The 23,400-nt window shown below is 46.3% G+C and overlaps 1 protein-coding gene across 4 annotated transcripts in view; it reads right to left on the bottom strand.

Moving 5' to 3' along the window:
- Positions 1-22,378, bottom strand: part of NMT2 (N-myristoyltransferase 2) — a 75,306-nt gene extending 52,928 nt beyond the window's left edge. For 3 of the 4 annotated variants that reach the window (XR_002336350.2, XR_014817952.1, XM_021064837.2), the window contains exon 1: positions 22,253-22,378. Coding sequence is in view for 1 of the 4 variants with exons in the window: in XM_021064837.2 (XP_020920496.1) it covers positions 22,253-22,362 (110 nt within the window). In the remaining 3 variants the exon portion in view is untranslated. Of the gene's footprint in view, positions 1-21,907; positions 22,131-22,252 lie in introns of those variants that run through there. The other variant, XM_084980244.1, reaches the window with a different exon arrangement.
- Between the last annotated feature and the right edge of the window lie 1,022 nt (positions 22,379-23,400).

The following is a 23,400-nucleotide window of genomic DNA, read 5'->3' as shown; positions in this document are numbered from 1 at the left end:
TTTGGTTCCTACGCGGTGCCTCTGGGTGGGCTCCTGGACGGTCACCACAAAGTCCAAGCCAGGATCAGAAGCTTGAAGTTTTCAGCCCCAAACCCAATTCTCCAGAGAGGGAAGAGATGCTGGAAATGGATCCTAATTGATCCTAAGCCTTCATAAAAATCCCCGTAAGTCCAGGGTTCAGAGAGTTCCCGGTTGGGGAACAGGTGGTGCTGGGAGGGTTGCGAACAGAGAGGCATGTAGGCTCTGTGCTTTAGCCCCACAAGCCGGGCCATACACATCCCTTCCACCTGTGTGTTCATCTGTTTCCTTTATTGTATCTTTTTTTTTTTTTGTCTTTTTGTCATTTCTTGGGCCGCTCCGGCGGCATATGGAGGTTCCCAGGCTAGGGGTCGAATCGGAGCTGTAGCCCCTGGCCTACGCCAGAGGCACAGCAACGCGGGATCCGAGCCGCGTCTGCAACCTACACCACGGCTCACGGCAACGCCGGATCCTTAACCCACTAAGCAAGGGCAGGGACCAAACCCGCAACCTCATGGTTCCTAGTCGGATTCGTTAACCACTGCGCTACGATGGGAACTCCTATTGTATCTTTTTATCATCAACTGCTATAGGGTCAATCATGTTTTCCTTAGTTTTGTGAATTCAAATGAATCAAACCCGACAAGGGGGCTGCAGGACCCTCCAATGTGGAGCCCCTCAGCCAGAAACACAGGTGACAGTCTGGACTTGGGACTGGCACCTGAAGTGGCGATGCTGCAGTCTCGTGAGACTGACCCCTCAACCTATGGGACCTGACACCGTCTCCAAGGAGACAGCGTCAGAACAGAGGTGAACGCCCAGCTGGCTTTGCAGAAATACTTGACGGGAAGCCCCTCCACCCCACGTGGTGCCAGAAGTGCCATGACCCCAGAGTGAGTCAGGAGGACATAAGAAGTGCTGGGTTCTTCCTACCTGGGTGTGTGGTAGACACTCTGCATGCTCACTCGTTATTTCTGAACCCCCTCCTGCAAACAGTGAGGAGGAGGGGGCACGAGCTCCCCCAGCCGAGCTTAGAAAGTGGGGCTGAGGAGTTCTCTTTGTGGCTCAGCGGAAACGAATCTGACTCGCATCCATGAGGACACAGGTTCACTTCCTGGCCTTGCTCAGTAGGTTAAGGATCCAGCGTTGCTGTGGCTGTGGTGTAGGCCAGCAGCTGCAGCTCTGATTTGACCCCTAGCCTGGGAACCTCCATGTGCACGGGTGCGGCCCTAAAAAGACCAAAAAAAAAAAAGAAAAGAAAAAAGAAAAAGTGGGGCCTAGGAGGCTGTTGGCTGAGCCAGTGGAAGAGGAGACGGGCAGGTGCCCTACAGGTGAGAGTGCTGAGAGCTGCCACACCTCTCTTTGCTGAATTCCCCTTTCAGCTGAATTCCCTGCCAGCCTGGTCAAGAGGACACCTTGATGCATCAGGAGAGGCCCCCTGAGGAGCAGGCACCCAGTGAGTGAGGAGACAGTGTTGCTGACTCATGCACCAGAACTGTGAACACAGTAACGCCAGACCCAAGCCACATCTGTAATCTACGCCGCAGCTTGTAGCAACGCTGGATCCTTAACCCACTGAGTGAGGCCAGGGAGCAAACCTGCAGCCACACGACACTATGTTGGATTCTTAACCACTGAGGAAAACGGGGAACTCCAAAATCAAACTTTTTTTGAGTTAAACTGAATAATTCATTCTGCGGTAGATGCAAAGTAGGAAAGATATGTTCAACAGTGAGAAGAAGTGTTCATAAATACACCAAGTGTACGAGCTATAGATTCCTATTTCCCTGCTCCTAATCCTGAAGGAAAAAGCAGTGCTTGTTTTTGGAAATACACCAGGACCCCACCAAATGGCACCCTCGTGGTCTAAAAATAGTAACACGTTCCCACCCTCAAAAGAGCAGTTTGTTTTCATCCGCAGCATCAAATCTGCACTATTGTGATGTTTATGTTTAAAATCACCTAGTCGTTAAGGACTTCCATAAATATCTGACTTGCAATTGGGCTTAAACAAACGCATCACAGCCAGATACTGGAGCTAGAAATAGGCCACCGATAGGATGGGGTTTGTACACTCTCTGACTGGGGAGCCTGAACACTGCAGGCTTTCCTCCCTGTGTTCCCACGGTTGGCGCCTTGTAAAGCAGTGAGCTTGCTGTGCTGCGGTGATGTGATTTATGTACACATTCATGTTGGTGTGGAAGGTACAGAAAAAAGCTATTCCTTGTTCTATCCCTAAGATCACAGATGCTTTCATGCCCGACACTAGTTGATTTTTATACAAGTGTTTGTTGAATGAATGAGTGACTAATTCCGGCTCTTGAGGTAGCTCCAATCCCATATTATCAGGAGTCAGAATACCTCTGAAAGCTATAAGTCTTCTGACCTACGGGTCAAGTTGATTGTAGCCTAGTATCATGCGTTTGCTGAGCCATCAGCATTTGCGTTGGGTGCAGGGGAAGGTTCCAGCCTCCAGGAGACTGGAACTTGGGAATCAAAGCTTACAGGTGTAGTACCATTCAACACTCCCTAGGGCAACTGTGAACAAAAAAAGGTGCTGCTGAGGATGTGGAAAAACTGGAACCCTCCTACAGCTGCTGATGGGAATGTAAAACGGTGCAAATGTTTTGCAAAACCGTCCAGCGGCTCCTCAAAAGGCTAAACAAAGACTTACCACGTGACCCCAGCAATTCCACTCTGAGGTATGAAACCAAGAGAAACGAAAATATTAGTATGCACAAAAAACTTGTATACAAATATTCACAGCAGCATTATTCATTAAGAGCCCTGAAGTGGAAACCACCCAAATATCTAGCAACTGATGAACGAATGAAGAAAACGTGGTATACCCATGCAGTGGAATATCATTCAGTAACGAAAAAGAAAGTATTGATACAGGCTACAAACTGGATGAACCGTGAAAATATTATGCTCCATGAAAGAGGTCAGTCGCAAAGGGCCACCACGCAGTTTATGTTTCCATTTATATGAAATGTCCAAAATATAAAAAATTAGAGAGGAACTAGATCAGTAGTTGTCAGGGCCCCGGAGGATAAGAAGGGCCCCCAGGTGATGGCTAAGGGATGCAATTTTGGTTTGAGGTGACAAAAATGTTCTAAAATTGTGGTGACAGTTGTGTAACTCTGTGGGTATACTAAAAGCCCCTGGACTCATCCCCATTTAAGTGGGTGAATTGCAGGGTATGTGGATTATGTCTCAATGAAGCTACTGAAAAAGTGGCAGGTGAAATTCCTGTCCTGGCAGGTGGTAAGATGCCATGAGGGCCTCAGCATAACAGAGGAAAATCCCTGCTCGAGAAGACTCTTCTTGGAAGTCTGACGAAGAAAAGATTCGGACTCTCAGTGCCTGAGGCTAATTTACTGAATCACAGATGTTCAGCCACAGAAATCACGCGGCTCTTTTATAAAGACCTCCTGGATCTTTCAGAACAGAAGTTCCATTTTCCAGTCCCCCTAAGACTTCATAGAAAAAATCCCTAAGGAAAAGCCTCTCCATTTTTGCCGCCCCAGGAAGGACAGACACTTCTGTGTCTAGAGAGAATCTTTGACACATTCAAACCCCAAGTGTAAACCAATAAACTCCTTCTCAGCCACGGAAACATCCAACATTGAATAAGCACATCCAGCAGATCTCTGAAGAAGTATGCAAGAATTCTGCAGATCGGACTTAATGGAACGAGACAAGGAACACGTTTTATAGTCAACTGTAAACGCTTTACAGTTGCTTCAGGAGAAGCAAGGGAGAGAGGCTGCCAGCCGCCCACAAGAACCCACCCCCCTTCCTCCTCCAGCTCACGGCTGGATTGCACTTCCCTGGAGCTGGCAATCACGTGACTGGATTCTAGCTCTTGGGATGGGATGTCTGCCACTTCCTGCTGGCCCAGAGACCCTTCTGGGAGCACTCCTCCAGGCTCTCCCTTCCCTGTGCTGGCTGCATGCAGGTGCAAGTGAGGCAGGAGGAGATGGCAGAGCCATGTGACCAGAGAAAGCCCACCTCTGACTGACAGATGAAGGGAGAACACCTGCCCAGAGCTATCACATCAATAAGAAAAAGCTTCCAGAGTGTTGCACAATTACACTCGAGAGTCTACTTGTTAGAGCAGCTTAGCCTGTCATAATGAATATATTAATTTTAAGAGCTCAATTTATAGTATGTGAATCCCAAAAATAAAAAACAAATTTTTAAAATTTTTATTTATTTGTTCCTTAGGGCCACACCTGCGGCATATGGAAATTCCAGGCTAGGGGTCGAATCAGAGCTGTAGCTGCCAGCTTATACCACAGCTGCAGCAACACAGAATCCGAGGCAAGTCTGCAACCTACACCACAGCTGACACCAATGCCAGATCCTTAACCCATTGAGCAAGAGCAGGGATCAAGCCCAAGTCCTCATGGATACTAGTCGGGTTTGTTTCTGCTGAGCCATGATAGCAGCTCTCTTTTTTAAAAATTTTATGGCCACATCCACAACATATGAAAGTTCCCAAGCGAGGGACTGAATCTGAGCCACAGGTGTGTCCTATATTCACAGCTGCGGCAACAACAGATACTTAACCCCACTGTTCCGGGCCTGGTATCAAACCTGTACTCTTCGGTGGGTTAAGAGTCTGCAGTAGGACTCTTAACCCACTGCACCATGGTGGGAACTCCTATAGGTGATTTTAATCATTATTGTATTTTCATGCATGTTCTAAGATGTCTATAACAATCACAATGCCTCTGCAACTAAAACATTAAAATACAACCGAGGAGTTTCCTGGTGGCTCAGAGGGTTAAGGACCTGGTGTTGTCACTACTGTGGCTCTGGTTACTGGTGTGGCACGGGTTCAATTCCTAGCCCAGGGAACACCCACATGCTGTGGACATGGCCAAAAAATAAATATACAAATAAAATACAACTGACCTCAAGACTCAAAGAAATAGAGACCAGTAACAACCCATGATAAACAAGTATGTGATGTATGATAATGATCACATCATAAATCACTGGTGAAAATGTGAACTTTCAATAAATGTAGTATTAAGAAAAACTGGGAGTTCCCGTGGTGCCGCAGTGGTTAACGAATCCGACTAGGAACCATGAGGTTGCGGGTTCAGTCCCTGCCCTTGATCAGTGGGTTAGCGATCTGGCGTTGCCGTGAGCTGTGGTGTAGGTTGCAGACGCGGCTCGGATCCCAAGTTGCTGTGACTCTGGCGTAGGCCGGCGGCTCCAGCTCCGATTCAAGCCCTAGCCTGGGAACCTCCATATGCCATGGGAGCGGCCCAAGAAATAGCAAAAACACACACACAAAAAAAAAAAAAAAGAAAGAAAGAAAAACGGACTTCCTATACAAGGAGAAATTAGTTTGCTATTACCCAGGAATTACAAAAAAAAATTCCAAATAAATTAAAGACCCAAATGCGGAAAACCTTAAAACTGAAGGCAGTGATTTTTGACATTTCTATTAACATCTAACAGCATCTGGCATATCATAGATAATTAAGTAAATATCTGCTGGATGCAAAAGCAAAAGAATGGCAATAACTGCATAATACCAGTGAAGGAAAGAATTCCTTAAATAAGGACCAAAAAGTGCAGACCATAAGATAAAAAAGGTAACCTGACCACATCGAAGCTAAACATTTTGTGACAAAGGGATTATAAACAAAATTTTAAAAAGGAAGCAAGGTATGGATAAAACACATGATAAAATATGAATAGTCAGAACATATAAAAAGCCCTTTTCCCATTCACATTTCATCTCCAGCGTAGTACAGAGAGGCAACCTAAAAGCCTCGTCAGGACCCCAGGCATTAGATAGAGTCAGACCACCTGGGTTTGAATCCTGGCTCCACTAATCCCTAGCTGTGTGACTTGGAATATACTACTTGACCCCTCTGTGCCTCAGTTTCCATACCTGCAAAAGGTTGAAGCTTTCAACAAACAGTGTTAAAAAAAAAACCTGTGAGCATAGGAGTTCCCACTGTGGCTCAGCAGGTTAAGGACCAAACATTGTGAGGATGCGGATTTGATCCCTGGCCTTGCTCAGTGGGTTAAGGATCCCACATTGCCGCAAGCTGCAGTGCAGGTCACAGATGTGGTTTGGATCCAGCATTGCAGTGGCTATGGCATAGGTCAATAGCTGCAGCTGTGATTTGACCCCCAGCCCAGGAACTTCCATATGCTGCAGGTGCAGTTGTATTAAGAAAACGGAAAAACAAACAAACAAACAAACAACAAAAACAAAAAAAAAAACAACTGTGACGATAACATGAGTTAATACATAGGCATTAGATTACCAAAGCCCTGCTAAATGCTCAGGGCAATAACTGATAAAAATAGATAACATTTAAAAAATACATAGGCATTAGCAGCTGGTACAGAGAAATCACTCAATCAATGCTATTATGATGAATATCCTGCTTCACTTCATCTAACTTTTCGCTGACAAAAAACGTATTATTTATTTATTCGTCTTCCTCTGACTAGAACATAAGATCCATAAAACAGCCTTTTCCACTGTATTCTTAGCACCCAAAACAGTGTCTGAGGTATAAGATAAATATATGCTGGATGAATGAGAAATCAATATAAAAATCAGCAAGAAGACAAAAGACTGAGAGAAGAATGGGCTGAGGATATGTGAATAAAATTCACAAAAGACGAAGCCTATCAGCCAAAAAACTTATGAAATGATGCTCAACTTCACTGGCAGTAAGGAAACTGAAAATGAAACCACCTCAGATTCTTATTTTTTATCCATTGATGTGTCACCCCTTTTTAGGTTCAACAATATTGGAAGAATGTGAAGAAAGGGAACACGCACACAAGGCTGGTGAAACGTAAAATGACACAAGCTCTTTGGGAACAATCTGGCGTCCCCACCACCGTTACCCCTACCATCTCCGTCATTATCACCATCCTCACCCCCCTCTATCATCACTGTCCCCACCACCACCATCATGGTCACTGTCACAGCGGCTAACACTTTCATGCACTATGTCAGCACCTGACGTACATCAACTTGGAAATTGTGACGCTGTCACAACAACATGGTGAGGTGAAATCCTGCGCTTATACTGGTTCCCATTTTAGGGAAGAGGAAACTGCAATACACAGAGGTTAAGGAACTGGCTGAAAACCACAGCTCAGTAACAGCAGAGGCCAGGGCTCAAACCAGCCAGTCAGGCTCCCCGCATCCAGTGAGTCGCTACAGTACATCCTCCGTCGTTTATGCATTTCCACTGGTACGTACGGGCCACCTTGAGGTCTTCTTTTGGGAATGACCTCTTCTTTGGCGAACATTTGTTTTATTAGCCTAGTTGTCTCTTACCAAATGGAAACAGATCTTGAGGGCGGGGGGGGAGAGTGTGTGTGTGTGTGTGTTCTGTTTGGGACACCAAATCACTTTAGAGGGAAAGGCACTACATGGGAGGAAATAGAAGCCTTGGTTGGGGCACAGTTTATGAAAAACATGAAGCTAACCCAAAGGAGCGTCACGGAGCCCTGCGGAAGGAGAAGAACTCCCAGCCATAGAGGCGGGAAGTCGGCTGAGGGGGATGCAAACTCTCCAGGGTTCTGGCCCCAGGCTGCGCTCCTGTGTACAAGCTGAGCACGTGGCCGTCCAACTCAAGAACAGATTTTACCTGCTGTTCAGGTTTTTGACGGAGTTCCACTGGGATCAGCGGCTCATCTGTGTGATTCCAGTAATGACTTTGCCCCCTTCCTCCCCAAACATGGTGACGCACAGTCCAGAGCAAGGGCCCAACCTGCCCTGTCGTCATCTGGCTCCAGGCGCTGGCTGATCAGTAAGCCCCGGGCGCTCCTGGCCCAAGTGGAGGAGAGCCCGGATGATTCTCTTTGCCAGTTTCCAGTCTACAGTTTGCTAACTGGTTCCCCTTTTTATGTTAATTAAAGTACAGTTGATTTACAATGCGCCAATTTCTGCTGGACAGCACAGGGACCCAGTCACACATATACACACATTCCCTTTCTCATATTATCTTCCATCATGGTCTATCCCAAGAGACTGGATATAGTTCTCCGTGCTGTACAGCAGGACCTCATTGCTTAACCATTCTAAATGGAATAATCCCCTTTTTAAATACTGGGTTGTTTCCAAGTTTTTAGTTCTTTCCACTCTTACCATAATCTAAACGTGGGGAAACATGTTCTATGTCATTAGCCTTCTCTCTCCTCGATTATTTCGTTATTATCCAACACATCTGGTGCCTACTTCCCACAGAAACCCAATTCTAATAAGAGTTAATGTTGAGTCATCGGAAATATTAACACTCATTGGCCAGAAACTAGTCTAGCATGAAGTTTGGCTTGTGAAGTAAAAAATGTCTCTGCAGATTATCCAAGATCAGAAGAAAGGAGGAAATATTTCACATGGAGGAAAGAGGAGTTCCCACTGTGATGCAACAGGATTCAGCAGTGTCTCTGCAGTGCCAGGATGCAGGTTCGATCCTCAACTCAGCACAGTGGGTTAAGGATCTGGCATTGCCGCAGCTACGGGTGTAGGTTGCAACTGCAGCAGCTACGGGTGTAGGTTGCAACTGCAGCTCCAATCTGATCCCTGGCCAGGGAACTCCATGTGCTGTGGGGCGGCCACAAAAGAAAAAAAACAAAAGAAAAGAAAATGGAGGAAAGAATGTGCCTATGTATCTTTAAGATCATTACATATACATGAAAAACTAAACATAAATTGTTCATCTATTCCTCAGATTTCTTCAAGGATTACTTTCTTTGTATCTTAGGTAAAAATGCTTGCTAAAGATGAAACAGTGAACTAAGAAGAAAAACCAAGATTTAACAGACTTAAGGGTACTGGTAGAGTGTATCTATAGCCTTCAAGACAGTCCAGATTAGTGAAAAATTACCCTATTTTCTAGTCTTTTTATACTTAGGCTCACAAATGTTTTTCTGATAGGAGAATAAGAGCCCGTATGCATTAGCTTTCACTTCTATAACTTTTCTCATTTCTGGGCTTTTCAGAGTTTGCTAAAAGAAGATGATGAACAAGTCAAAAAAAATTTTTTTTTTCTGGCTGCAATTCATTTCAATATTGGATCAGCACCTGTTACACTTAATAAGATGAAATGTGTCGGCCAAGTTAACAATGTGATGTGCTTTTCAAATTATATTCCTACTTCCGAATTCCCTTGTTAGAGCCAATTTTCATTTTGCCATCCCTATTCTGCATATCCCAGGGCTGCTCATGGACCTACACCATTCTTTCATCTAAAGGAATGTCCTGTATATCACGGTATCCTTGTGGTTCCAGTGGGTGGCAAACTACTAGTCTTTTTGCCCTCAGGAAAAGCTTGTGAAGAAGGAAGGAGCAATGGAGCTCCCGTTGTGGCTCAGTGGTAATGAACCTGACTAGGATCCGTGAGGATGCAGGTTCAGTCCCTGGCCTCGCTCAGTGGGTTAAAGATCTACGTTGCTGTGGCTGTGGCGCAGGCTGGCAGCTGCAGCTCCGATTCAACCCCTAGCCTGGGAACCTCCATGTGCTGTGGGTGTTGCTGTTGGGAAAAAAAAAAAAAAAAAAAAAAAAGATGGGACAGGCCCGAGTTTCTCTCCTTTGCCATTGTCTACTTGGCCCCCTTATCCTTGAGCAATGAAAATAGAAACTCAATCCGAGAAGCACTGGGGGCCAGGCAGGCACCTGAGGCACAAGGTCTGTGGTCCTGATCCCTGAGGGCAGGAACTGGGCTCAGTACAAGAGGCATATTTGTTATATCCCTGTTAACTCATCAGACTTTGAGAGCCAATTTTTTAATTTTTTTTTATTTTTTAGGGCCTCACCTGTGGCCCATACCATGGCCACAGCAACGTGGGATCCGAGCTGCATATGCGACCTACACCACAGCTCACAGCAATACCGAATCCTTAACCCATTCAATGAGGCCAGAAATCAAACCCACGTCCTCATGGATACTCGTCAGGTTCTTAACTTAAAGAGCAGCAATGGGAGCTCCCGAGAACCAAATGCTCCAATTCTCTGAGGAAGAGCTCTTAACCAGAGAGGTGCACTAATCAGTATGGGGGGTGACGGACAGAAGCTTCTGGATTCCTGGTTTAACACTCATGCCAACACACCACACACTACCTCCCTAAACCTTGTTAGCTGAAAAGGCACTTTTTTTTTTTTTTTTTTTTTTTACGGTCAAATCGGAACTGCCGTTGTGACCTATGCCACAGCCACAGCAACTCAGGATACTTAACCCCCTGAGCGAGGCCAGGGATGGAACCTGCAGCCTCTTGGATACTATGTCGGGTTCTAACTCACTGAGCCACAACAGGAACTCCCTGAAAAGGCTTGGTGCAATATTCACCAAGAAACAGTCTGGAGAAGAGCTATACATCCAAGGCCGTCCCATCCAGTGCTGTGTCCTCTGGCCCAAGAGCCTGGCAACCACCTCATGAGCTGTGAACAGGGGGCAGGTTAGATGAGCAACAGGACAGCCAGTCGATGGCATGGCAAGCAGCCCCTGAAAAATGAGGCTGCTCTATGGGTTCTGAAACATAAATACATTTCTCCAAGACATGCTGTTAAGGGAAAAATCAAGGTGCAGGCCTGGAAGGGCCTGCTGCCACGTGTGCACACACCCCGCACCCCCAGTTGTGCACACAATCCCCCTGGGAGGACACGCTGAGAAGTGGCAACAGGACCCGCTCATGGGAGGGAGACTCCGGGCTGGCAGAGCAAGGACACCCCTTTTTTGGGTCTTCTGAATTTTATACCATATGCTCATGCTACCAAATCAAAAAAATAATAATTAAAAAAAATAAAGATGTTGACCAAGCCAAAGGTAATAATACAGATGTCATATCAGTTAGTCTACAGATTGAACCATGTGGGTCAAGACCCAAAATAGCAGCAGCATGGAACACAGGAGCTCACTTCCATCTCATGGGAAAGACTCTGCTTCCCTCAGTGGGAAGGATCCAGAATCCCTCCCCCTCTGCCGTCGGCCAGCCCTGGGGACCCCTAGGATGTGTGCTGGCCCACAGTGACGTCCCCTCACAAGCACAGCCCAGCATGGGAGGGAGGGGAGAAAGACGCCCATGTGCAAAGACAAAAACTTTGTTCCCCTGGAAGATGGGGCTGAGCCCTCGGTACACGGTCCAACACCAGGAGATGAAACAGATGATGAGGGTGGAGTCCTGTGACTCGGGAGCAGGCTGGGGAACGCCCTGGAAAGATGCTCCTGGCGCATCCAATGACAAACAGGCACTTCCAGGACCAGAGGAGGAATATATGTGCATTTGTGTAAATGTATAGGACTAGGAAAATGTATAAATGAACACACCAAGGCACTGTCTTCTTGTTTGGTGATACACTCTAATGTTTCATATTAGAAACGATAAGTGCCCGTGGAGGTCCTGCTGCGGAGCAATGGGATCTGGGGTGTCTCTGCAGCACCAGGTTGCAGATTCTATCCCCGGCCCAGAACAGTGGGTTAAAGGATCCAGGGTTGCTGCAGCTGCAGTGCAGGTGCACCTGAGGCTCGGGCCTCAGCAACGCGGGATCTGAGCCATGTCTGTGACCTACAGCACAGCTCAAGGCAACGCCAGACCCATAACCCACTGGGCAGGGCCAGGGATCAAACCCGTGTCCTCATGGCTACTAGCAGGGTTTGTTACCACTGGGCCTTAGCGGGAACTCCGAAAAGGGTTTTTTAAAAAAACTTGAATTGGAAAAATAAAAAAGGAAGTCTGTTTTCAAGAAGAGCTCTTTCTTTGGTTTCTTTAAAATGTTAATAGGAATTCCCATTGTGGCGCAGTGGTTAACAAATCCGACTAGGAACCATGAGGTTGCGGGTTCGGTCTCTGCCCTTGCTCAGTGGGTTGACGATCCGGTGTTGCCGTGAGCTGTGGTGCAGGTTGCAGACGCGGCTCAGATCACGCGTTGCTGTGGCTCTGGCGTAGGCTGGTGGCTATGGCTCCGATTCGACCCCTAGCCTGGGAATCTCCATATGCTGCGGGAGCGGCCCAAGAAATAGCAAAAAGACCAAAAAAAAAAAAAAAAGTTAATAAATATCCCAAGGGTAGAGAAGAACAAATGTCTCCCCTCCTCCCTCAAAAAACACGAATGAAGAAATTATGGGAAAGAATCACATTAAGAGAGTCACCATCTTTCTCTGGGAAAGCACTACATGAACTTGACCACTGAGTGAACACGGATGTGGAATTAAGGAGCCCAGGTCTCCCGGCTGGGTGTGTCTGAGCAACAGAAAAGCCACGTGCTTGCAAAACAGAAAGTGCGAAGGCAAATCCCAGCTCAGAGTGGTGCCACCACCACCAGGACGATGTGTGCTGGGTTTTCTCCTCGGATGGGTCACTAACTGAGAGGAACTCAAAGCACCCACAAAAGCCCTACCCGGCTCAAGGGCTACACACACCAAGTGGTAGAGCTGGGCTACGGGGTGGGTACTGGGGTACTGACGTGACCTCCTTAGCAGTGCCAGCACCCAGGTATGCCCAATAACCACATTCCTAAGCCCACTTTGCTTCTTCCGGGAATACTGACTCTTCAGAGGCCTGAAGGACAACTGTACTGGGGAAAGATGCTGGTGTGTGAGCCTACAGGAGGCAGCCACAGAAAGAACTGGAACCAGAAAGATGACACGGCCTGGAAAGAAGCATAAAAGAAAAAGGATTTTATTGCACTTATTGATGCTATAAATAAAAGTAGTCTTTTAAGAGACCAAAGGACAAACTCAAAAGGGTTTCTTCTTATAATAAGAACCCAACTAGTATCACATGAGGATGCCAGCCTTCGATCCCTGGCCTTGCTCAGTGGGTTAAGGATCCGGTGCTGCAGAGAGCTGTGGTGTAGGTCACAGACTCAGCTCAGATCCCACGTTGCTGTGGCTGTGGTACAGACCAGCAGCTGCAGCTCCCATGTGACCCCTATCTAGCCTGGGAACCTCCATATGCCAAAAATGCAGCCCTAAAAAGCAAAAAACAACAAACAAAATCAAGGTGCAATGTCTTTTCTTCTTTCATGTTTAAACACTTTATTGCTGACTTTCATGTTTAAACAAGTATTGCTGACTTACAATGTTGTGATAACTTCTGCTGTATGCAATTTCTTTTAAAACAAGGAAACCTACGGGGTTTTTTTTGGCCACTCCTGGTGGCATTGCAGAAATTCCCAGGTCAATGATCTAACTTGCGCCACAGCAGCGGCCCAAGCCACAGCAATGACAATACTGGATTCTTAACCCCCTGAGCCTCTGGAGAACTCTTATTTATTTTTAAATTCATTGACATTTACTATATCAATTATGCTGGTGAGTTTGGGCTCCAAAGGAGCCAAAGCTAGTAATCTACGATCTGTGGGGAGATGAGCTTGAAAATGTTACCAAACGAATTGCTCTTTATTGAGAGTCCATGAGATCATGTGGTTTGTAAAAAGGCAGCTGACAGTCAGAGGTCCAAGACCTAAATGTGAATCTGAGATGTGGGCTGGGCCAAGCTATTTAAACCTGGCTAAGGCTCAGTATCCTCATCTGTTACTGTAACAATTCAATAAGAAAAAAAGAAAAACGGGAGTTCCCGTTGTGGCTCAGTGGTTAACCAATCCGTCTAGGAACCACGAGGTTGTGGGTTCGATTCCTGGCCTTGCTCAGTGGGTTAAGGATCCAGCGTCGCCGTGAGCTGTGGTGTAGGTTGCAGATGCAGCTCGGATCCCATGTTGCTGTGGCTCAGGTATAGGCCAGTGGCAACAGCTCCGACTGGACCCCTAGCCTGGGAACCTCTGTATGCTGCAGGAGCGGCCCTAGAAAAGGCAAAAAGACAAAAAAAAGAAAAACGTGTATACAAAAAAGCAGCGCATAAGAGGAGGAGTTCAAAAGATAAGCTATCATTTTCCCATGTGGGGTCTTACACAACACAGAACTAAGAATTCCACAATCTGAATCCTTCAAAATTAGAATTAGAACAAGGACATTCTTCACATTTTTCTAATGCACACGGGGGAATCTTTTTTTTTTTTTTTCCACACCTGCAGCATGTGGAAGCTCCTGGGCCAGGGACTGAACCCATGCCACAGCAGTGACCTAAGCCACTGCAGTGACAACACCGAATCCTTAACCTGCTGTGTCACAAGAGAACTTAGGAACATTTTTCAAGTTAGAGGTTTACTTGCCAATGAAGATTAAGAACCACTGGAATGCACTCAACAACTCTTTTTCTTTTCTTTTCTTCTTTTTTTTTTTTTTTTTTTTTTTTTAAGAGCTGCACTCGAGGCATATGGCAGTTCCCAGGTTAGGGGTCCAACTAGAACTGTAGTTGCTGGTGTTCACCACAGCCACAGCAACGCCAGATCCGACCCACATCTGCGACCTACACCACAGCTCACAGCAATGCCAGATCCTTAACCCAATGAGCGAGGCCAGGGATCAAACCTGAGTCCTCATGGATACTAGTCATGTTTGTTACCACTGAGCCACAACGGGAACTCCGACGACTCTTTATGAAGCTACTAACATGTGCAATGTTCCAGAAAATACAGGGTCTGTGTGAGCAGACGGGCAGGCACGAGCTCCTGTTCTGTGGACATGTTTGGAGGTATCAGCCTAGTTTACTACCTCCTTCTCTGAAGACCACTTGGCCCACAGACGTCCCGGAAAGTATGGCCCTGTGTGTCCATGCTGTACCAGGTGACAATCCCCTCCAGCCACCTGGCCACCCCTTCCTGGACTAAACCTTCTGGCTAGAATCCAATGAGATCCTTTCTGGAGAACCAGAACGGAAAAAAGACTCAGATGATTGATGGGGGGAGAGCATGCTAGACAGACAGACCTACTGACCTGCTTTCCTGACCTTTGGGTCTTCAATTCTAATAAAGTTCAGCCATACTTTATGTTGAGATAACCTGCTGTTAACGTAACATAAAAGCTTCTTTTATGTGAGCCGGTGTGCAGATGTTACACGCACATGAAACTAGAGACACCAAGGGAGTTCCTGCTGTGGCTCAGCAGGTTATGGACCCGACATTGTCTTCCTGAGGATGCCGGTTCGATTTCTAGCATGGGAACTTTCATATGTTACAGGTGCAACCCTCTCCCTGCCAAAAAAAAGAGCGACCACTCAGAGGGACACTACAGGAAGCCATGGCCTATGGAGGGGCATGCATGCCAATAAATGCCCGTGGTGGGCAATGATGTCTGACACTGAATTTGAAGTTGTCTTCTGCTTTGGGCTATCATCAAGCCTCTGCACAAAAGCTTCAATAAATGCCAAGCACAGCAGTCCCAGATGAGTGGTTCTTGGCAGGGGAGGTGAGGGGAAAGAAAGAGATCTGTCTCCCACCCAAGGTCAAAGGTCTAAGGAGAAGCTAAAGGACCCCAAGCATTAGGAGCTACGATGGGGGTGAGGAGCTGGAGGCCACATGGCCTTGTAGGACCACAAAAACCTTGGTGCCCACGCGACCCCCACGGATGGATGAGCCTGAGCCACTGTTAGATATTTTGTGTGTGTGTGTGTGTGTTTGCCTTTTTAGGGCTGCTCCCGTGGCATATGGAGGTTCTCAGGCTAGGGACTGAATCAGAGCTGAGGCCACTGGCCTATGTCACAGCCGCAGTAACACCAGATCTGAGCCATGTCTGCGACCTACACCACAGCTCACAGCAACTTAACCCACTGAGGCCAGGATTGAACCTGTGTCCTCCCAGATGCTAGTCAGATTCATTACCACTGAGCCACAATGGGAACTCTGAAATCATATGGAATTTTAACACCATGATGCTTCTTTTAATTTTGCCTTTATATCATATTAAAGCTTTTTTCTTAACAATTACATTATACTCACATCCATAGTATCCAAAACTTTTTTTATATATATAATTTTATTTTTTAACACTATGCTTGCCTCTGTTTTTTTTTTTTTTTTTTGCTTTTTAGGGCTGCACCTGCTGGTAAGGAGGTTCCCAGGCTAGGGGTCCAATCAGAGCTACAGCCACAGGCCTATGCCACAGCCACAGCAATGCCAGATCCAAGCCTTGTCTGCGACCTACACCACAGCTCATGGCAATGCCAGATCCTTAACCCATGGAGCAAGGCCAGGGATCGAACCTGCAACTTCATGGTTCCTGGTCGGATCTGTTTCCACTGTGCCATGACGAGAACTCCAAAAACTTCTTAAACTTTCCTGACAGCTTAACTGTTTTCACTGTTTACCATTATTTCTTATAAACTACACCTTCTCTTTTTTAAAATCTTCTCTCTTTTTTTAATAGCCGCACCCGAGACATGTGGAGTTTCTCAGGTCAGGTATCGAACCCACGCCTCCACAGCAATCACAGCCCCAGCACTTGGATTCTTAACCTACTGCGCCACATCAGGAACTCCCTCTTTTCTTCCTTGAGTATTTTCTCATTGAATTTCTTTAATAGAGTGCACAAATGATACATTCTCTAACCTCTTATGGGTCTAAAGAGGCCTTTTTTTTTGCCCTCATGCACAGACTGGAGTCTGGGTGCATGTGTAACTGTGATAATCATTTTCCTTCCAACTCCATAACCATTGTTTGATTATCTTCTGGCATTTAGTGGAACAGCTGTTTCTCTGCCAGTCTGCCTCTCTTTTTCTTAATAGGTAACCTATTTTCTTTTGCTCTGTTTTGACTTTTTAGTGGATTTTTTCTCCCCCTCTTTTTAAAACCCAAGCATTGCCACATCTTTTTACCTTCTAGGATCACTCTTCTCTTTAATATCTAACAGAGCAGGAGTTGCTGTTGTGGCGCAACAGAAACACATCTGACTAGCATCCAAGAGGACGCAGGTTCAATCCCTGGCCTCGCTCAGTGAGTTAAGGATCCGGCGTTGCCGTGAGCTGTGGTGTAGGTCTCAGACATGGCTCGGATCTGGTGTTACTGTGGCTGTGACATGGGCCGGTGGCTATAGCTCTGATTCGACCCCTAGCCTGGGAAGCTCCATACGCCTTGAGTGCAACCCTAAAAAGACCAAAAAAAAAAAAAAAAAAAATCCAGATTATTTTAATGAAACCTAGGACATGAAAAGGAAGGAGAAAGCAAAACAATCTTGTTTGGTAGTAGAACATTTTGGACACTGGTTAAATTCTGACACTGATAGAGAAATAAAGATAAAAGCACGCTTGTTCAAAATGTAACAATTCCCAAAAGTAGAAAAACAGGGTATACAGCTTCAAAAGCACTAGAGGAAAGGAAAAGGAAGAATGAAAACTTGACAGATTCTGCAGAAGAAAAGAATGAGCAAACAGTCTGAGTACCAAAAAGGCTTACAAAATTGAAAGGCAGGATATGATGAGAGCTGTCCAACCCAAGAGCCACCACCCACATGGCGCTATTAAATTTAAATGAATTAAAACTGAAAGAAGTTTAAAATCCCGTCACGCTCGTCACATTTCAAGTGTTGGACCTCTCCATCATTGCAGCAATTTCTAACAGACAACACTCAGAGTCAGTGCAAAATACAAGGTAACATGAGTCTATGTAAAGTATCATCCTATTTATGTTAAATATAGATTTATATATATAAATATATAAACACTGTCAAAGGAAAATACAACATAACAAAGCATCTATACAAAGTATGACCTTATTTATATACATATGTATGTATATATGTATATAAATATAAACATAAATACAAATAAATGTGACTGATTACACTGTCAATAGTGGAATCTCTAGGAAATAAGATGACAAGGCACTTTCACTCTCCATACACTTGCTGTATCCACTTTTTTTTTTTTTTTTGGCCACGGCATGCAGAAGTTCCCAGGCCAGGGATGGAATCAGCATCAGAGCAGCAACAATGCTGGTCTTTGATCGCTGAGCTACCAGGGAACTTCTCTGTTTGCATTTTTTCCCCCTTTTTACAACCACATCTGCAGCACAAGGGAGGTTCCCAGGCTAGGGGTTGAATCAGAGCTACAGCTGCCAGCCTACACCACAGCCACAGCAAAATGGGATCCGAGCTGCATCTATGACCTACACCACAGTTCATGGCAACACTGGAACCTTAACCCCCTGAGTGAGGCCAGGGATCAAACTGTGTCCTCATGGAAACTAGCTGGGTTCATTATCACTGAGCCACACTGGGAACTCTCTCCCTTAGGTTTTCCATGACCAGAAAAATCTCCAGAGTTACAGTAATTTTTTGCGTCTGCCCACTGATTCCACAATTGACTAAGAAGTTCCCTCAGCCCATTTCAACAAAAGATAAAGGCGGAACCTAACATAACGCACAGTAAATAAGTTCCATTATTCTCACCTAAATTGGGGGTGGCAGGAGAAAGATTAAGGTCTTTGTTAAAAGAATTCTCAAGTTCTCATCTTTCCCAAATACCTGAATTATTCTAAGAGAACTAATTTATTTAAAATGTCTGGGAATAACCCTCAAATACCAAAACTACTCCAGATCTACCCTGGGGAGTAATATAGTCATTTATCTGCCAACAAAGGCATACTCATATATGCTTATTTTATTCCCTATGTAAATATTCTTGGTGGCTGCTTCCTATTTCACTACAGTGAATAATGAAGGAAAAGCTCAGAGTGAAAAGGAGATGAAACACATCAATTTATCGAGGAAATGTGCATCTTCAAAGTCAGTGTTGATAAAGCAAGGACAGAGATTTGGTTCTGTTGTCAAGTGAAATGTTAACTGTGCGGTCCCGTTTCCATCACTGAGCGATAACTATGCTCAATGCGCCGTAGATGGACTAAAAGGTGACTGACTAGGACCCAATTGATTTTACAGGTGGAGAAGCAGCATATCAATGGAGCAAGGAGGAAAAGGTAGGTGAAGTTAATTCTTATCTATGCAGAAAATCTTTACTAGGAAAATAACAAGATTACCCCAGAACTTTTAACTTGCTTGAAGGTTTTCAAGTTCTCTCAAACCCTTTACAAAGATGTATTTCCCCTAATGGTAAATCGTGTGCTCAAGTCATAGTTAAAGGATGTCTCCAGGTAATCCTGTTACTCTAGTTCTAATTGCTGCATTTTAAAAAATTTTTATTGAAGTATACTTGATGTACAATGTTGTGTTGATTTCTGCTGCAGAGCACCGTGATTCAGTAATATATATTCTTTCGCATATTCTTTTCCGTTGTGCTGTATCACAGGATAGTGAATAAGCTAGATGGTACGACCTTGTTTATCTGTTCGATACATAATAGTTTGCACCTGCTAAGCCCAAACTCTTGTTCCATTCTCCGCCTCTTGGCAACCACAAGTTTTTTCTATCTGTGAGTGTGTTTCTGTTTCACAGACACGTTCCTCCATCATACATATAGATTTCATATATATAAGTGACTGCATGTTGGTTGAAGATAATAAAACTACACATCCTGGAATATAGCTTGGCTAATTAAAATGGACAATCTCTGCCCTCCCCCATGTTTTTCAGAATTCACGAAATTTGTATAGTGGTAAGCCACTGTCATACTTGGGTGGACCAAAAAGTTAAACCAAGAGGACATTCTTCCATGAATAATTAGATATCAAGACAGGGAGATACAAGTATTTTATAATACACCAGGCACTGCTTTTAATTAAACATACATCATACTTCATTCATGGGCTTTTGGCATTATCCACAAAATGAAATGCCTGTTTAAGTTCATAAAAAAAATTCTACAAAAATAGAAGAAAAACATATATAGCAATATTTACATTGTGGGGGCAAAATAGTTTAATTTAGTGACTTCCTTTTACCTGAGGCTCTAGTTTTAATATGTCTAAAACAACTAGTAAACATGTTATATTCCACAGTGGGGATAAATTCATTCTTTCAGGCCACAAAAGTGTTATTCAGTAAAGAACTGCTTTGCACTGACCCATACCTAGAAGCTTCAAAGTGATACCTCACCTTTAAAAGGTAAAGGGTTTACATAGTCATACCTCCACAGCCTTATTATTTGCCACTTGATTTATTTATTTTTTTGACTTTTAAAAAGTCTTATTAAAGTATATGTGATTTACAATATTTCATCAAGTTCTGTTGTACAATAAAGTGACCCAATCACACACATTTCCCTGAGCTGTACGGTATGATCCCATTGCCCATTCATTCCAGATAAACAGTCTGCATGCCCCAAACCCCCAAATCCCCATCCCTCCCACACCTTCCCCTTCCCCCCCCACAAGGAACCCCAAGTCTGCTCTTTTTGGCCATGAATTTGTGGAAAATGAAGAGGCCAGGTGTAGAAAAGACAAGACTTTCGAATTTTAACATTTACCAACTTGAGCTGCTTAGGAAAAAATCTAGGTTGCTACTGAGCCCTATCATCAGCACGAGCCAAATAAAACACAATCACTCCCCCAAATTTGGCTCCCATTATCTGAATTCAAAAAGGCAGTCCAACTAGCACAGCCACTTAGATTTCTACTCTTGTCCTGACAGGTTAATAGGCCACGATCAACCCATTACGACAATTTCTTCCTCCAAGAAGCTGAAATCATGTTATCTGCTCCTGGTTAAAACAGTCAGTTCACTGGGCATCTCTGAATTGTGAGTAACTGTGCTAATATATAATTGATGTGCTGATGTACAAAACTGACTCTTTCTGAAGAGGGCATGGAGATGCTTTTGGGTGCTAATCTGGGAACTTTGCAGAGTCTCCTGCAAGGCTCCTGGGGGCAGGCCCAGATCAAGGGGTACACAGATGGGTAATTCTCTCTGTACCATGCACATTCCGGACTGTGTAAGCAAAGAAGTACATAACCAAGCCTTCAAAAGAACGAAGAACAAGAAACAGAAATTACAGTGGAAAAGTCAGGCATCCAGGGTCTTGCTAGAAAGACAAAGGACAGGTGATGAAGTTTTCTGCGTAATCCATCACATTTGCATCTGGGCTCATTTCTGGCACTGGTGTCATTGTTTCAAAAACTTATCTATATTTAGCTATCTATCATAGACAAATTTCTATCACCGCATAAACAGAACTGGGGCTCAGATGTCTGCAGAATTTCCTCTCTTCAAAAAAAAAATATTCTAGACTAGAATTACAACATTCTGTACTTGCAGCTGCCACTGAAAAAAAAATCACGCCAATGAAAGATACATTTAGTCAGCTTTTCTTTTGCTTGATCTCTCTCAATATTTCATAACACATGAAAGCTCAAAGTTCCTTTCTTAAATAAATCTTCAACCAGACGTTAAAGAGAATGCAAATACTTTACACTTTAAATCATCAATCATTTAAAAAATCCTCCCCATGAACTGAATAAATAAGCCATCTGTGACTAAGGCCTCCCTATCATGTTTTTAAGCTGACCCACTTCTTTGCCAGTCACCATGGTTTGCAAAATATCACTTCTAAGGGGTGGCACTGTACTAGCGCATAGTTCGATTCCATCAAGGTAGAAGGGCAAGGTAGCCACTAGCCTGGATTTAAAATGACCCCCCTCCCGCTGCCGCCTATAAAACAGAACTTCAATACCCTCCTTCATCAGAAGCAACCTTTTTCCCACCGGAGTGCAAATCAAGTCTGTGCGGGAGAAAAGGGAGCCAGTAAAAGGAGGAAGAAACCTGACCAGGTGTTAAAGCATGGCTCTGGAGATCAAAACACCCATCCGGATCTGACCCGGTCAGCAGGCGCTACCCCCTGAGACAGAGCTGAAATGAGGGTCGGGCCGGCTTTGGAGACGCAGACGCGCTCCGCGATGGCGAACCTGCGCGTCCCCAGCAGCCTGGCCGGGACCCCCGGCGCCCCCGTGCCCATCTCAGCGCGGGGAGGGGCGGCCGGGGCAGCACAACTTTCCGCTGCTCCTGGCCAGCAGCGCCGGAACCAGCAGGGGCAAATCTCAAACCGCTCCGCTCCACCAGCGGCTTTTTTCCCCGCGGCTGGGGGAGGGGTAACAGGGTCCAGGAGGACTTACGGAGGGATGACAAGGAGCGGAGAGAGGAGAACCACTTCCCACCAGCCGGGCCACCACAAAGGGAAGGGCGCCGCGCCCCCCTTAGCACTACTGAGTCACATGCCGGCCGGGATGGGGGCGCGCCAGGGCGGGTCGCACGGCAGGTGACAGCGGCGTGGCGGGTCCCCACGCCTCCCGGCGCACCAGGGGGCTCGCCCCCACTGCGCCTCTCCGCGCGCGAGCCGCGCCCCCCGGACCTCCCGCCGCCCTGGAGCCGCGCGAAAGCCACGCGGGGGCCGGGGAGCCGCTCAGCGCCGCTGCCGCGCCCGGGAGCCTGCGTCCGCACCGAGCCCCAGGCGCGCCTACCCTTTGGCGTGCTCCGTCTCCTCCTCATTGTCCCCGTCGATCCCACACGTGTCCTGGTCGTCCAGCTCCAGGCTCTGCTGGCTGGCCGCTGACTCGCTGTCCTCCGCCATCGCGGCGGCGCGGTCTGGGAGGCGGCGCTCCGGGCCGCGGGCGTGGGGGGCCGGTGCGGCGAAGGCGGCGGCGGCGCTAGCAGCTCCCTCTAGTGCCGCCCGCCGTCTCCTCGGAGCCAGAGCTCTGGACTCAGCGCCGGCCCCGCCCCGCCCCGCCCGGGCCCGCCCACTACGACCTGGGCCCGCCCACCAGGCCCCGGGATGGGTGGAGGTCTGTCCGCGGATGGGGGTGGGGGCGACAGTGAGGGTGGTCGCTACCTGCGCAGGGTGCAGGGGTGGCGCCCTGGAACCTGAAGCCGCGCAGCCCCTAAACCCTGGGCTCACCTCTGAACACCGCAACCCGCGGACCAAATCCTATGCCTTCTTTTTTGGAGCACAGGCAAGGCGATTTTTACAGCTCTTCATATTCAGAAGAGCTTTTAACTCTTTGGGGAATTCTTACTCGGCGGAGGCGTGCCAAAGCCATCGATGGCCAGAACCCTCCCCTCCCCCCCACCCCCAACCACGTACACTTTGCAAAAATTCCAGTTCATATGTCTCTGTCTTTCCAATGCCGCAAAATCAAAGTCAAAACAGTGCTTCCAGCCTTCCCGCCTCTCCAACCAGGCCCGCAGGTCCTAAAAGTCTTGACAAGAGAACACATGTGGAGCTGCTCCAGTTTTTGCTGCACAGCACAGAAGACTGGCTCAGCCCAGAACAACCATCTTGGGGGAAATGGGATTTGTCCGTGATGCTGAGAAATTGGACAGTGTAGGGAGGCCACTCTCTGGCTTCCTCGAGTGAAGGTTTTGGCGTAGACCTCCAAGCAGAAGAAGGTTATGGCCTTCAAGGCTGCAATGGCCCTCTGTCCTCTGAGGGCAGGAGGGAAAGGAGACGCTCATGGCTTGCCAAATAAAAGGCAGGTGGAGTTCAAACTCTTATTTGCTTTTGCAGTGTGTATATTCCAGCCCTTTTCTGTGCTTTCCCTTCCATGGGCAGAGTTCAAGGTCCCACTAGGTTATGGGAAGCCTATGTGGTTTTACAAAAGCGATGGAAAGA

Source organism: Sus scrofa, chromosome 10 (assembly GCF_054392235.1).
Source record: "Sus scrofa isolate SSC_HxYL_T2T_F1_AM1 chromosome 10, Sscrofa_HxYL_maternal_Yorkshire_Landrace_v2.0, whole genome shotgun sequence".
Classification (NCBI taxonomy): Eukaryota; Metazoa; Chordata; class Mammalia; order Artiodactyla; family Suidae; genus Sus; species Sus scrofa.
Note: the sequence above shows the minus strand (reverse complement) of the source record. Positions and strands in the feature narration are given on the sequence as shown.